The sequence below is a fragment of the Sciurus carolinensis genome, chromosome 1, assembly GCF_902686445.1.
Source record: "Sciurus carolinensis chromosome 1, mSciCar1.2, whole genome shotgun sequence".
Lineage (NCBI taxonomy): Eukaryota > Metazoa > Chordata > Mammalia > Rodentia > Sciuridae > Sciurus > Sciurus carolinensis.
This window is the reverse complement of record NC_062213.1, coordinates 187,110,641-187,126,724: the sequence shown is the minus strand read 5'-3', so window position 1 is coordinate 187,126,724 and position 16,084 is coordinate 187,110,641. Positions and strand designations below refer to the sequence as shown.

General features: G+C 38.4%; 1 protein-coding gene across 14 annotated transcripts in view; it reads right to left on the bottom strand.

Annotated features, from left to right (window-relative positions):
• The window catches only part of Pum1 (pumilio RNA binding family member 1), a 124,073-nt gene that overhangs the window by 15,743 nt on the left and 92,246 nt on the right, over positions 1 to 16,084 (bottom strand). For 12 of the 14 annotated variants that reach the window (XM_047542591.1, XM_047542594.1, XM_047542592.1 and 9 more), the window contains 5 exons: positions 14,349 to 14,492; positions 13,181 to 13,477; positions 11,843 to 12,079; positions 2,960 to 3,227; positions 1,550 to 1,679 (listed from right to left, as the gene is read on the bottom strand). In XM_047542591.1, the coding sequence (XP_047398547.1) occupies positions 1,550 to 1,679; positions 2,960 to 3,227; positions 11,843 to 12,079; positions 13,181 to 13,477; positions 14,349 to 14,492 (1,076 nt within the window). The remainder of the gene's footprint in view (positions 1 to 1,549; positions 1,680 to 2,959; positions 3,228 to 11,842; positions 12,080 to 13,180; positions 13,478 to 14,348; positions 14,493 to 16,084) is intronic. The other 2 variants (XM_047542597.1, XM_047542598.1) reach the window with 1 other exon arrangement.

Below are 16,084 nucleotides of genomic sequence, written 5' to 3'. Positions count from 1 at the left end.
GCTAAAAACATTCTCAAATACCTAATAGTGGTTTCTGCTAAATAAACATTTAACTCCTCAGGCTACCATTAATTTATTAATACTATTAAATGAATCTGTACTCCATTAATCACCAGAGTACATATGTTTATTCTCAAATGAATAATGTGTGGGAGACACTGTTCTGTACGGCTATAGACAATGTTGGGAAAATGCAAGGACGACTTCTTCTCAAGTTCTACAGAACTTGAGGTAACTGAGGCCCACTGACTGAAAAGTTCCTTCAACTACATCAAGTCTAAGCCAAAGCACACCCGAACACTCTGTTTTGAATTAGTGTTCCTCATCTTTCCAAGAACTGATACTATTTACAGGAGGCAAGAGACTCAGGAGGGGAGAAGTTAGGCGAATCAAGAAGCACGGCTATATGATACTAAAACTGTACTGAGAACGATTTCCTGCCAGTGGTTTTTTATTTTTACTTGAATTGCATGATCATGAGACCAGAGAAGAATTTATGAATTATCATAAACCCTCCTTTTTGTGCATGGGCACTAAGCTCCAACCAGGAAAGTGCTCCAGCTTGTCCCAAATCCCAGGGCTACTTTCCACTGTAGGATCTGCTGCCCAAAGCTGCACCACACACCTCCAGAGCTATAGTTCTCTGCTTTTACATCTGTGACAAAATGGCAGTGCAGAGACATTCTAAAATCAGAAGTACAACAGTTACATTTAGACTGGTATCTGAAGTTCACAGATGGAAAATTTAGTGTAGAATATAAGTCCTCATGGGAAAAAATAAAGCTTGTAAGCCATTTTTAATCCTCAAACAAATGAAACAAAATATATGAAGTTTTACAAATCTGTTTGGTGGCAGGTTTTATTCAGTGTTCAAGTACGCCTACACCCACCCCACTCCTAACCAGATTCTTCATCTCACTGCCATTCTGTGATTTCAACTTCAGGTTGATGACAATTGGCAAGCAACAAATCCCTGCCTCCTTAAAATTTTTGATTTATTAGAGGAAACAGACATTAATCCTTTCCAAAGACAATGATTCAAACTGCAAGGTAAAATATGAAGTCAAGGCTAAAGGATCTCCCAGAAAGCAATTAGCAAACCTCATGAGCCTGGCTTATGATAGAAAAAACTGAAATTGGTGTTCAAAGACAATTCTCTAGGTATCTTTTGTTTCTTTTTTTTTTTTTTTTTGCCTCCTCCTCCAATTTTTCACAGTACCTTACTTGTGATCCTGCTAAAATTACCTTACTGAATACTATCCAAAAGTGACATGTTTGGTGAAACCATTTTGACAAAATGGGTTCTAAATGAGGACAATTCTCAAACCACACTGCCACAATACACTGGCATCATCTACTTGGGTATTTAAACCATACCAAGTAAAGTCCTGCTAACAAATTGGAAAAATACTGAAAGAGATCTTCAAGAAGACCACACACACTTCACTTTGAGGACTGGAATGGAATTGCTATTCTTAAAAATGCCAATGAAAATCAAAATACTCTAGAGATTATCTAAAGTCAAATGACAGAAAGAACAAAGACTTACTTCAAAGAACTTCTGAATGACATAATTTCCAAACACATCCACCATCAGTTGGTAAGCAGCCTGGAGGATTTCGTTGAAGACAAGCTGGCGCTCAGCTGCTGTGGCACGCTCTAGTTTCAGCTGAATGAATCTGAAGTCAAAGTAAAGGGGACAAACACAGCATGTAAAGAAGACTCAGAAATTAATAAGCATAAGTCACTTTACTTATCAGTACTAGGATATGCATTTGCATCTGCATGCAAGAAACTGAACATTGTTCAAATGTATTGCTTGAAGGAGAATTTCTGAACTTTTAAAAGTATATTTAAAATTTTAGTATATTTTGTTACAGAAGGGCATGTGTACGCTTAACTGTGAACTTGACTTTTGCCTTTAGATGTGTCCTACTTCAATGACCTCCAAGCTATGGTCCTTACTATTTATTAACTCATATTTATAAGAAGTAGCATTTTATTATCTTCTGAAGTAGTAACAGTTTACCTTGTTTGGTTCAGATGACTGTATCAGGAAAATCACGCTATCTCTTAATGTGGCCTATAGAATGCAAATACAAAAGTTGGGTGTATGGATGCACACCTGTAATCCCAAAGACTTGGGAGGCTGAGGCAGGAGGATCAAAAGTTTGAGGCCAGCCTTAGAAAATTAGCAAGACTGTGTCTCAAAATAGATAATTTTTAAAATGGGCGGAGCTGTGGCTCAGAGGTTAAGCACCCTTGGGCTCAATCCCCACTTCAAAAAAAAATTCAATGAGAAATCCTAGTATAGCAGTAAGTGAGCAGAACTTAAAAAAGAGGAAGGAGGTTATTAAAAGCTTTTTCACTGAACATAGACATAGAGAAAGAAACAAGCAGAAACAGAAATGAGAATGAAGGATGGGGATGTCACCTAGTCTCTAGGACCACATTTCTCCTTCTGGGAATGAAGGGAAGGGTTAAGCCAAGCCCAATCTAGTCTTCTATGCCAGCTGCTTCTCTCGCCTCCACAACTGGCAGACTTGTCTTACTCTTAAGCACTCAAGATTCAGATTTATGTTTAAATGATGTCGTTTTGAGAGTAAAAGATTCTTTGTAATGCTTAAAGAAGTAAAAGTGTATGCACATAGTTGTATATAGTACTTCTATTTCTTAAACTACAACGTTTTTGGAGATTCTCCTGAACTAGAAACACGAACTAGTCTTTCAGACAGGCAGGAGGGAAGGGTTTCTTGAAGCATGTGATCCAGGCTACTAAAAGCTCTTTCCAAACACTTGCTTCTCTGGCAGTCTCATACACCACACCTCTCTGAAGTGAAGCACCAGGAGGCACATTAGCAATGTACTTTGTTGGACTAATAGCATGGCTATTACCTGAGGCATGGAATTTAAGGCATTAAGATTTCAGTAACTTCAAGTGCCAAAGTCAGCTCCTCACCTGGACCCATGCTGGTCTTGGGAAAATTCCATTATATGTCCAGCAATCTCCCGCAGTTGCAAATTAGGGTACCGGTTATTTCGAAAATCTTCCAAAAGTCTGCTCCTGCCAGAGGGCATGACATCAGACATTCCATATCGTAAACGAGAGGAAGAAAAAAGGGTGCTGCTGGGGCTGAAGAGGCTGGAGGCGCTGCTTGCACTGCGGTACTTGGCTTCAGCGCCAGGAGCAGCAGAGATGTATCTTCCACTGCCATTTGTCAGTCCTCCTGTTGGTTACAGAACAGAAGGGCTTAAGACCATTCTTGTGGAACGTCATTGGAAAGAGGAAAAATCATCACAACACATGAGAGCCTGCACTGCATCACCTCTGATTTCTTTGATTCTGTTTCTTTTGTGTTAACTCAATATTATTAGTGCTACAACTTCCTAAGATCAACTTACCAAACTGGGAGGAAACTTTCGCAAAGATTGAGAAGGAAATGCTTTTCACCACTGACAGTGGACTGCTGGCAAGAATGGAGCAACAGTCAGCACTGCCCTCAGTAAACAAGACAAGGAAACGTGTGAACCCAGCAAGAACTCAGAAAACACAAAAGCACCAGCTTCAGTGGTGATCCACTCTGAGCTCTGTGGAGACTCTCTTTATTCCTAAACTCCACTCTCATATGAGACCCACCCTTAAAGATCAGGGTATCCAGATTAATCTATTGATAGCTACCTACTGACCCTATCTACCTCTATATGAAACCTCCAAAATCTTTATTTGAAGGAATGATTTTGTTGCCAAATAGAAGTCTGAAAACCACTAAGACATCCAAGATAGAGGATAAAAGGGTAGAAAAAGTAGGATACACTTTGAGAATTGCTGGTCATGATTTCTATGGGACAGAGCATGAAATGACTGCAATAGCAACATTACCTTCATGCCACTGATACTGCTGCTTTAGGTGACAAGGGAATAATTGGGAATCCCTGGACAGATAAACCAGAGGCTAATATATAACCAAGAGGCTAATCAGAAAGTAAAGCAGGTCTGCAGGTGTCACTCCATGGTTAAAGCACAAGGCCCTAGGTTTAAACCCTAGTACGATCGAGGGGAAAAAAAGAAAAAAGGTAAACCGATGTACTAAGTTATAATGAGAATGTTTTCCATCACATTTTAACAAGTCTTTTTGTTTTAGGGAATGCTGGGGATTGAACCCAACGCCTTGTACTAAGTAAACTCACCACTGAGTTATAGCCCCAACCTTGGGCTGACTTTTCTTCACTCCTCTTAAAAACAAGCAAAGTAAGAAACACCATATAAACCATGAAGAGCTTAGATGAATAATAATTTAGAATCTGTGAGAAAAGTCATCCACCTGAACTGCTTATTAATTTCTTCAGATGTTTAAGCAAAGTCTAGTTTGCAATTTAATAACTACAGAAAGACACCTGACTTGGATTTCTCCACAAATTCCAGGGCCCAGCTTCAAAGGTCTGGGTCTCAATGAAAGTGATGGAACCAAAAGAATATGGCTGAGTGTTAAAAGTCTGTTCAATTTTACTGAGTGTCTGTCCTCTGCCTAGCTCTATGTGACAAGGTTTTCTATGCACACTTTCCATCGAATTCTCACTGGCATTTTTAGAAAGAAAATTTTAATTCCCATTTATATAATAGGAAATTACAGCCCTAAGAGATAAAATGTTCATCCAAACACACAATACCCATAATTTTCACGGCCAAAATTCAAAACCAGGCTTTCGAGTTCAGGGTCATGACCCTTGCAATTACAAGCAAGTCATTTTCAGACTCGGTTACATCGTTTTCTTGTTCTCTAGGACATTGCTATTTTTGTCAAATTCCATGGTATTTCTAAATCCAAATGGAAAAAAATTTTAAGAAAAGGAAGAAAGAAGATGTGGAAAGAAAACAGCAGCCATATGATGGTTCTGGGCTCCGTTTCAGAAACCACTCTTTTTTCCGAGCAATGGACACAGAGGTGGTGGTAGGGTGGGGCAGTGGGTGCTGGGAGGGTGTGACAACAATAGGCACCCAGGAGAAACCGCGCGCACACACAGTTCTGAAAACACTTCAGCAGCATCTTAAGACCCTGGTCACTAACCAAGCCAGAACACACACTGGAAGGTAGCCAGGTCCTTGATGACAAGGCTGCATGTTGACACAAACAGTCCTCAACACTGCCCTGCTACTATATTATACTTTTCAGTTGGGTGAGCCAAAAATATGCACTTCTGTTTAAGCTACCAGCAGTTGGATTTTTCTGGGTTTTTTCCCCACTTGGGGGATGGGGTGAAGCGGCAAAAAATGCAGTGATCAGTAATGGTTAATTAATCAATAATGGTTAATGTACATTTGCCCTCAAGTGTTGATTTTTAAACTCGCATCTCCATGGTTGCCGGACATGTATAAACACAGGTCTACGTGTGTGCACACATGTAATAGTCCTGGAAAAAGAAGAAATATACAGATCTCTGAAAGGGAAAAGAAACTTTCTCAGGCATTATATTATAAATGGCAAACTTGATAATTCAGACATACTCTGTGCAGGCCAACGAATGCCTAACTTTCACATGAGACAGAAGTTCTTTGGTTGTTTTCTGAAAAGCTGCCTGGCAGAGAGTAGGCCATTAGTACATATTTGTTGACTGAATCTCCATTAGATGAGGAATACAAAGAAGCCTATTTTTCAGTTCCTCTCAGTAGGTGAGTTTACATGTACTTGAACTCAAACCATGATAGCCCTGAAGGTGTTTGAATTTGCAGCCCATTTTGAAAGAAAGACTTCTCACAATGCTTTGCAAGCAGCCTCTGGTGACTTCCGTTTTCCACAAGATTTTGACAGTAGGGGATTTCATTGGGCTGTGTCCTATATCAACTTTCTACAAAAATTAACAACTTTCCACAAAAATTAAGAGCTTAAATATTTTTATTTAAATTACTATGAACTCTAGATGTTTATTGTAATGCTACAGAGGTTTTTCTGCCAATGACCATCTCATGTTCCATCTTACTGGTACTCACAGATTTAGTAGATGTTTAAAGAGTGAAGACCCACCTTGCCACCTTTAAAGTAAGATTCCAGGGTCCCCAACATTTGGCCGTGCATATTTTTACTGTATTTCCACCCCGAAGGAATGAACAAGCACAACACTTTTCTTTCAGAGCATGTCAAAAGCCTAGGGGCTGTCAACCATACACTTAATGATGAATTTACCTCCTGTCTTTTTATGCTTGCAGTGTGAAAAGGTACAACCTGGGATTATACAGAAAACCATTAAGCATCAGAAGCATACCAGGAAATAGAGGGGATGGTACAGGACAAAGAGATATATGGGTAGGCAGGGTTTCAGGATGTAAAACCATTAAGAATTGAACTTTTGGGCCAGGTGTTGTAGATATACCTGTAATCTCAATAATTCAGGAGGCTGAGGCAGGAGGATCACAAGTTTGAGGCCAGCATGGGCAACTTAGCAATACTCCATCTCAAAAAAAAAAAAAAAAAAAAAGAGAGACTGGGGATGTAGCTCAATGGCAGAGCACCCTGGTTCAATCCCCCACACGGGGGGGGGGGGGGGGGGGGCAGGGGGGTGGGGGAGATCAGACTTTTCATGTACTCATATCCACATCATCTCTAATACCTTTTCTTTGTGAGAAAGGAAGTAGAATTTACTAGAGATGGATACTTTAGGTATAGGTAGGAGCTTATGAACTTCATCTAGCCCACAGATAAACCACAAATCAGTTATAGATCTAGTTGCTAATAATCTCATTATTAACCTATTGATAAGTATAAAAATAATACTATTAAATTGAGAAATAAAGAACATACTTGAGCTGAACAAAGTAAATACTTGACAACATCTGCCTTACTGGGGAAAACAAAATATTTTATATGTATTACCAAGCATGCATTCATGTGTACATATGGGAGATGAGAGATTGAGAAAAAGAAAATGATTTCAATTTTTTTCTTTTTTTTCCCCTTTGCAGGGAGACATACTAGGGATTTAACCCAGGGACGCTTAACCAACTGAGCCATAACCCCAGTCCATGAATTCACTTTTTAAAAATTGTAATTTATGCCAATAACCCTGAAAACCTAGAGGAAATGGACAAACTCCTAAGTGTCACAAATTACCAAAACTGACACAAAAAATACAAAACCTGAACCTGTGAGACCCAAAGAAGTGAAAAGAAATTGAATAATTTAAAATCTTATTTTTAATTATTTAAACGTAAAAATACACAAAGATGGCTTCAGGGGTGAATTTTATGAACACTTAAAGAAGTAAGCCAATACTCCACAAACTTCTATGAAACTCGTGCTCAAAGGTTAATGTATCACCCTGACCCCACACGAAGACGTCACAAGAAGGAAAGCAGGTGTCCTTCACAAATAAGATGCAAAATCTACAAGAAAAATGTTGATTGATGTAATGTACCATATTTACAGAATGAAGGTTAAAAAACACTTAATATTCAAAACTCATTCATAACAAAAACTCAATAACTTGGAAAAACAGGAAATTCCCTAAACCTAATAAATGAACTCTATTTAAAACCAACTATGATCACACTTACAGATAAAGATAAAAACTTCACTCCCAAGATCAGATCAGGGCAAGAATGTGTGCTTGTATCTATTCTATTAAACACAGAATTGAAGGTTCTGCCCAGCCCAATCATGGCAAAAAAAAGAAATAAAGGCATCCAGATTGTAAAAACTGTCTTTTTTTTTCCTCAAGAGATATGATCCTATAAATAGGAAATCCTAAGACTTCACCCAAAACCACTAGAACTAATAAATAACTGAGATCACAGGAGATGGCATATCAATCAAAAAACTGTATTTCTATAAACAATTCAAAAACAATTCCATTCACAAAAGCATACAAAATACACACTTAGGAATAAATTTAACAAAAGAAATGCAAAACACATGAACTAAAAATTACAAAACTATGCTGAAGAAAAAGGGTTGGGACTATATATTCATGTGAGAAAGATGAACCCTTGCCTTACAAAATACACAAGAATCAACTCAAAATGGATCAGGCTTAAAGTGAAAGCTTTAATTTTCAGAATGAAATACAGGATAAAATCTGCCTTGAATCCCAAGTTACACAAAAATTTCTTAGACCCTACACTAAAAGCACAATAAATTGAACTTTATCAAAATTTTAAAACTATAGCACTTCAAAATATACCATTTGGGGGCTGAGGATATTGTGCTCAGTGATAGAGCCCTCGCCTAGCATGTGTGAGGCCCTGGCTCCAATCCCCCCCAAAACTTTGAAAATAAAGATAAATAAAATAATAAGAAACCATTTTAAAAATCAAAAGAGCAAATAACTGGAGGAAACAAACATGTAAAACATGTACTGTATTTGTATTCATAATATTACAAGACCTCTTACAACTCAATAATTAGACAAACACCACAATCACATTGGCTATGAGTGGAAGGACAAAATATAGTATACCCATAAAGGAAGACAATTCAACAATAAAAAGGAAAATCTACTGACACATAATAGATCACAGATGAATCTCAAAAACATGCAAAGAGAAGCTAGGCACAGTAACAAGCAACTTCAGAGACTGAGACAGAAGGATCACAAGTTCCAGGCCAGCCTCTGAAACTCAGCAAAACCCTGTCTCAATAAAATATTTAAAAAAGAGCTTTGGGCGTAAGTCAGTGGTAGAGAACTTGCCTACCATGCTTGTGATCCTGGGTTTGACCCACAGAACTGTGCCTGTGCCACCACCCCCACCACAAACCACCCTCCAAACTCCAAACAAATCATGCAAAGGGAAAGGAGCTGGACTTATTACATGGTTTCACTTACATAAAATGTCCAGAAAATGAAACTTTAGAAAGAAAATAGATCATGGTTGACTGAGGTGGGAACAGAGATTAAATGCAAATGGGCATGGGTAGATCTTACCAGGGGGATGGAAATATTCTAAAATATGATAATCATTGCACAACTGAATGATATACTTAAAATGGTTGAATTTTAAAATATGTAAAATGTGACTCAGTAAAAAAAAATTTTTTTTCTATCTGGACTTTCAATTGGTAGTAAAAAGCTACTGAGGATTCTTACAGAGGTACTCATAAAGTTACTGATGAATAAGTAATGAAAAATTTACCAAGCAGGTCAACTTACTTTTTAAGAAATCTAACTACTAAGAGGACATGTGGAAATAACGTGATGGAGAAAAGATCCATACTGGTAAAAAAGAGAGATAAGGCTGGTATATGCATTCAAACGTTATCTGTGCAGTGTTATAAAGTTCATTAAACCAGGACTAGAGTTGTGACTCAGTGGTAGACCGCTTGCCTGGCATGTGCGAGGAGGCCCTGGGTTTGATCCTCAGCACCACATATAAACTGACAACTAAAAATATATTAAAAAAAAAAAAAAAGTTCATTAACCCATGTTGAATTTAAGTTTTCATGTGTACATGAGTTGGAAAATTCTTAGTATTAAACACAATGAATATCAAATTCACAGTATTGCTGCTCATGATCCAAGAACTGATGGCTGGTGGTGGCAGTAAAATAGTATTAGGAATTAGAAACTACATTAGATGTGACCTAATATATATTTTGATAAGTTTCTTGCACCAAAATGTCTTTAGGACCTTTGAATGGACACTATTAGTAACCAATCACCACGCCTCTGCTTTCTCAAAGTTAAGACTAAGGCACAGAAAAACCCGTTTCTAAGAAGGAGACTGAACTGAGGCAAACCTCTACTGATCCAGATATGAAGTTCCTCAGGAATGGCATGTATAATATGTGTACTACATGCAGCAATGGCAGTCCAACGCAAATGCACCAGAACAAATTACTCAAACAAGGTACATTTTTTTAAAAGAAAAAAATGTGTTAAACACAAATCTATATATACAGTAAATTGTTAAAACAAGAAACAATGCATTGGTAATTATTTCCTATTCAACAAGAAAACAGGTATCATCCTCCTGCTGGTTCACTAGGAAGAGGAATGGCCTCGTGAATGCAAGCAGTGCTTCCGGCTCCATCTCCACAGTCCAGGAGCCACGGTGTCAGGTCAAGAGCTAAAATATTACAGCCCACAGGATAAATCTGGCCTGCCAACTATTTTTGTAAAAAGAAATTTATTAGAAAACAGCTACACATTCATTCATTTACCTTTCACCTATGGCTGCTTCCACATTTCAACAGCAGAGTTGAATATTCACTAGAGAGCCCATCTGAGCCTAAAAACTTAAAATATTTACTATATGTCTTTTTAAAACAATAAATTTGCAGATTTATTTAGTACTTAGAATGGGATGACATAGTTCAAATATTTAAACCAAGAAATTAAAAGGTTACTTCTGCATCTGAAAATGCTGGTTCAAAAGATACACTGGGCATATCTCGTGACAGGATTTACACTGAGCTGCCTGCTTTGCAGTCAAAACTTCGTTCAAATCTAAGACACCTTCAACGAAACATTTAAGTTCTTAGACCCAGATTTCTCACCTCTGTTAACACAGGAATAATGCCTACACCTTCCAAAGTGGCATGTATAGGACCCCAAACTATTAACACTAACAGTCACTGAATGTTCGTTCATTCCTCTCTTCTATCCACATATCAAACTGGAACTCGTACCGCCCTCCAGAGTTTGCAATAGCCCCCAGTTTTTAAAGCCAGGCATTCTGTCTCTAGGAAACACTACTGTACAAAACACTGCATGTCCAATCAGGAATGTCCCTGCAAAATTTCTAAATCTCAAAGTAGACACATCAGCAAATATATACACACATTCAAACTCTCAAACTCAAAAGCACCACTCTCATTTCTAGAACAATAATTCTATTACCCCTCACACGTCAGACTTTTCTTTATTTTTATTTATCATTTCTAGTCTTTGTTTGCTTTTAGCTAGCCCTCACTTGAGTCCATGAAACCACTTAAACTTGCTGGTTAAAAACAGAATCTTCTAATAAACTGGCCAGGCACACTGACCTGCCCAAGACAATATTGGTTCAGGCCTATCGACACAGAAAAATTAATACACACTCATTCACTTACAAAATGTCATCACTCCATTTCTAGGCTTCAACTTTCCCCCATCTGAGAAATCAATCAGAACCTCAAAATCCAAATTTGATATACAATTGGGAGAGAGGAGGGTACACCATGTGATAAGAAATTATCTCCTACCTTCTGATTTAGTGATTTGCCACTCAAAATGCTAATATAATTTTCTTTTCATTCTTACAGCCAGCTTCTTAGAATTCTCCTTTCCTAGATCTAGATAGTAAGTTTTTAAAAACTCCCAAACATAAGACAATCTAAATATATTATAGGGAAATATGTATTTAGTGATTAGCATACTATGCAGTTTAAGGGTATATTTATAAATACTTTTAAAAAATGGCAAAAAATTTTAAATAAAATCTTTTAAGTGAAAAGCAAGTTATTAACTGTATATATGGGGAGGGGAAAATCTAAAAAGAAGGTCAAATATTAATAGTGGTAATATTTCAAGTGATGTAAGTGAATAAATCCTGTCTCTGTGTTTCCAGTTTCGTTTCAATGAACCTGCACTGTGTTTATGATGAAAGACTCCCACGAGTAGCCAAAGAACACAGAAGTTTCTACTAAATCTGAAGTGAATATACAGGGGATGTACCCAAATGCTAATCACTCCCAAACTGCTATACTAGCTACAGGCATAGCCTAAATAACATGAGTTATTTACAGAAGGCACAGAACACCTAGGACACTTCTAGGATAAAGGGATTGGCCTTTGCTTATGCAAAGTACTTGTAATGTCATCGGTGGCAAGAGATTTCTAGAGTTCAAGGTGGTGTTAGAGTAATGGTTCTTACCCAGGTTTAAGCTTGAAGAGGATCCATGTGAAGAGAGGGAAGGAGGTGGTGTCTGTGAATGTCCTGGTCCCTGACTAGGGAGAGGCATGCCCACGGGTCCAGGAGAGGAGGAAAAGCTAAGGCCGTTATAAAAACTGTGTCCAATGGGGGTCAAGCTGCTCGATGTCCTCTTATAAAGGTCACTGCTGCCAGTCAGGGAGTCACGGCGGGAGCCACTGCCAGTGTTGGAGTTTGCAACTAAAATGGAATTAAAACAATGCAGATAAGAACAGGCCTGTTCTTCGAAGAACAAGCCCAGTGACCTGTTCCTAACACTTTGATCCAGACTCCTTACCACCGCAAATTTGTCAGCAGAGACAGCCTAACTGTTAATGTAGCAGTTCTAGGGACAGATAAAGTAATAAAGAGGACATGGCTCAGATAAACATGAAACTTTTATAATACAACATCACACGTATATGGCAAATTTACCTTTCTTTGGTGTCATATATTATGGGATGGGGACGGGTTAAAAATCTCTGACGGCCACATGAGCTATGGGAAAAGGTGAAAGAAAATGGACTAGAAAGAATGCCTTTCATCAACCCAAAGGTTCTAGTAGAAAAATGGAATACGGGGGGGGGGGGGAAATCTATAGATGAGGTACTACCCCACTACACAAGACTTACATATGAAAGCCTGTTTTCTTAGTGGGCTCAGTCAAGAGTTACTACTAGCCTCGGATTCCAATTAGGGTACTTTTTCTATCATGCCCTTCTGCTTTGAGATCACATTGTTTTATAACTACTGCAATTATCCCACTGTTCACCAGACTACATTCCTGCTTCTTTTCTCCCATCAAAACATTAAGAATGTTTTGTCTCATATCCTTCCTCCCAATTTTCCACAATGTCTTCTTTAATGCTGTTTGAAAGACTGGAGAAAACTTCTACCTCTTTACGGTCTGCAAGCCCCGCACAGGCACAGTTTGGAACGTGCAGTACTCAGCCCTATGATCCTCCTAAGTCCTCCCCCTCAGTTTTTAACAACTTACATTTCTACAGTGCCCTCCATGTTCTTACCAATGCCTACAAAAATCTCCTGTTTAAGTACCTGAAACAAATTAACTATGTGAGTGCAAATAAGCTGCAACATGAGCATGGACCCAAACAGGTCCCAACTGTACAACTTGATTTCAAAAGTCCATCATCTCAAGATTATGTGGGCTGGCTGGATTCCTACAAGGCTCGATCCAGATCGGCCTATGATATCTGTCCAGGGTTCCATGCATTGTCAGGGTTTCAGAAAGATTATAAAAATAATTAAATTCACTTAACAACCTATCAGTCTGATTTCTACCTGCTGTTCCAAATCCTCCAAGGGCTGATCCCAGGGTGGCACCAAGAGAACTGCTACTTCCAAATCCCAAAGATGTGTTGGCAGGCTGGGCAGAGCCCTGGGAGAAGAGGGAGCTGCTTTGTGAGTTGCTGCTCAAAGAGTTGTTGCCATAGAAAGAGCTGGATGCCAGGTTGTTACTGGGCTGCTGCTGGGGCTGGGGCTGAGGCTGCTGGGTTCCTAAAGGGCGAAATGGTCCATTTGTTGTTCCAGCAAGACCACCGGCGGCTCCATTTGCTGAAGCTGCAGCCGCTGCAACAGCTGTGAAGAAAGCAAACCATTTGGCTGTGAAAGGGCTTGGCTGCATTTCCAAACTACATTTTTAGCCACGTTTAAACCTTTTAATACTACCTATCTTTTGGAGGCAGACACAAACCTGGAAAAGAACTATACAAATCTATCTTTGATCCCTTCATCTGAAATTCCTACTTTCAATTTGAAGTTAAATTACCAAGGGAGCAAGCTCACTATGTTGGCAGCTTATTTAAAGCATGTGTAGTTTAAAAAGGGTACAAACATCAAATGTACCCATTACATACAACTACTTTCTAAAATCTCAAATTCCACACATATCCATGGTGAGAGTTTTTTCAAACCGTGTCATACATATACTAAAGCTCCTCAAAAATCTATTTTCATATACCACTATCTTCCAGGTACTATCTCTTCTGTTCCTAATTTTTATTTATATTAAAACTTAATATTAAAAACTCTCACCCTCGCACCCCATCCCAAGCAAATGTATTTCTCTGCCAGTTCTCACTACTTTTTCCCACTTTCTCTATCCTTACCCTATGCCAAACCACCCCCACAAACATACCCACCATTTTATCTGAAAAACAATCACTTGGTATTTGTAACATTAGCCTTGATATGCTGCCAACAGTGCCATTTTCTGTGAGTAAACCAACTTCCAATGATCTCAATGGAGCCTGTCCTTGTGTCTAACCAGATGGAATATGCCCCTCCAACAGTATCAGAATCTACAGATGTCACTTGTTGCTTCTGATTCTCTCTTTGAAATATTACAGGGTAGAACTGCTATACTAAGAATTACCAAAAAAGTACACTTCACTATACTTTTAAGAATGTCATCGGCAGTTCCCTCCCTGCCCCGCACCATGAAGCTCACCTGCTTGTGCAGCTGAGGAACTAATGATGACCGGGGCAGGAGCTACAAGCCGAACAGGAGCTCCAATACCATTTCTTGCTCCCGCATTCACCACAAGGGCACCAGTTTGGTCATAGTAAGCAGCAGGAGCCAAAACTGGATAACCTAGGAATATCAAGTCAACATATGAAGACACAAACTGAAATCCCCCCTTGTCTACAGTTTCGCTTGCCACCATTTCAGTTACCATGCAAAAATATTAAATGGGAAATTCCAACAATAAAAAATACATGTTTAAGTTTTAAAGTGCATGCCATTCTGAATAGCATGACAATAATTTCATGCTATTCTGCTCCAATCTGATCCATCAGTCAGGGATATAAATAATCCCTTTGGCTGGCATATCTGTTCTGTAAATGCTACCACCCATTAGTTACTAGTTATCAGACTGTCTCAGTTATAAGCTCAATTTTGGTACTTGCAGTGCTTATGTTCAAGTGAACATCATTTTACTTTTTAAATGTCCCAAAGTGCAAGAGTGGTGATGCTGGTGATTGAGATATGCCAGAGAAGTCATTAAGTGCTAAGTGAAAAGGTGAAAGCTCCTGGCTTAATAAAGAAAAAATAACCTCATATGCTGAGGTTTCCAAAATCTATAATAAGCTATGGTTGTTAATCTCTTAATGTGCTTAACTTATAAATTAAGCTAATTTATAAATTAAGCTATATATATTAAAAAAAAAAAAAAAAACATAGAGAATAGGATTAGGTACTATCCATGGTTCTAGGCATCCACTGGGATCTTGGGAGTCCCACAGACAAGGGAGAACTACAGTACCAAACAAACAAACATATCCTGGACACCAGCCCATTATAAATAGTCACAAACTCAGCTTTGGGATAAGATAGGCCTAAATTTACATCCTGGCTCCACCACATACACAACTGAATAGCCTCCAATCTCTAGGTAGCTCTTTCCTCATCAGTAAAAAGATAAAAACCATACCACCTGCCTCATAAAGTTCCTGGGAAGGTTAAGTTAAAGAGGAATGAGAAGGATCTTGCATGATTTCTAGCACCTTAAGTAAGTGTACACTGAAGGAAAGTGTCGGTTGTTCCTCTGCTGATGGTGATGGGTAGACTGGTAGATGGTGAGAAAGGTGATGGGTAGACTAGGAATATTTGTGCTCTTTGAAAAGTTAGCCAACGCTATCGCAATCACATACCAATAATCTGTTTACTTGAATATACGAATACTAGAGGCTATGATAATTACAATTGTCATAGTATTTTCATTCCAGTTAATAATCTAAGCACAAATATCCTGAAAGTCAGCAGGAAAAACCTAGACAGGCTTCAATAGGATCTCTTAGTATTTTATAAGACGAAATCTCTAAATCTTAATTTGAGCCACATGGGATAACGGCAGGTGACTTCCTAATAAAATATAAATGATCAGTGCCTAACAATGAAGCAAGCTGACTTTATTCACTGAATTCATAAATGGATCAGTTAATTAGGCTACGTTTCATAGTTAATAAAGACACACAAAATTAAGTTGAGGTCTAATGAGGATCTCTTTTAAATGAAGAATATGAAACTACTTCCAATCCCATACAAAGCCTAGGACAGTAAACCAACAATAACATGTATTCATTATACATGTATCAGAAGTAGGCAGTTAAAAATCACCTCTATTATTTGTGAAAAATCCTGTAAATACAAAAAGATTGACCCCATCAAGTAACAGAACTTTC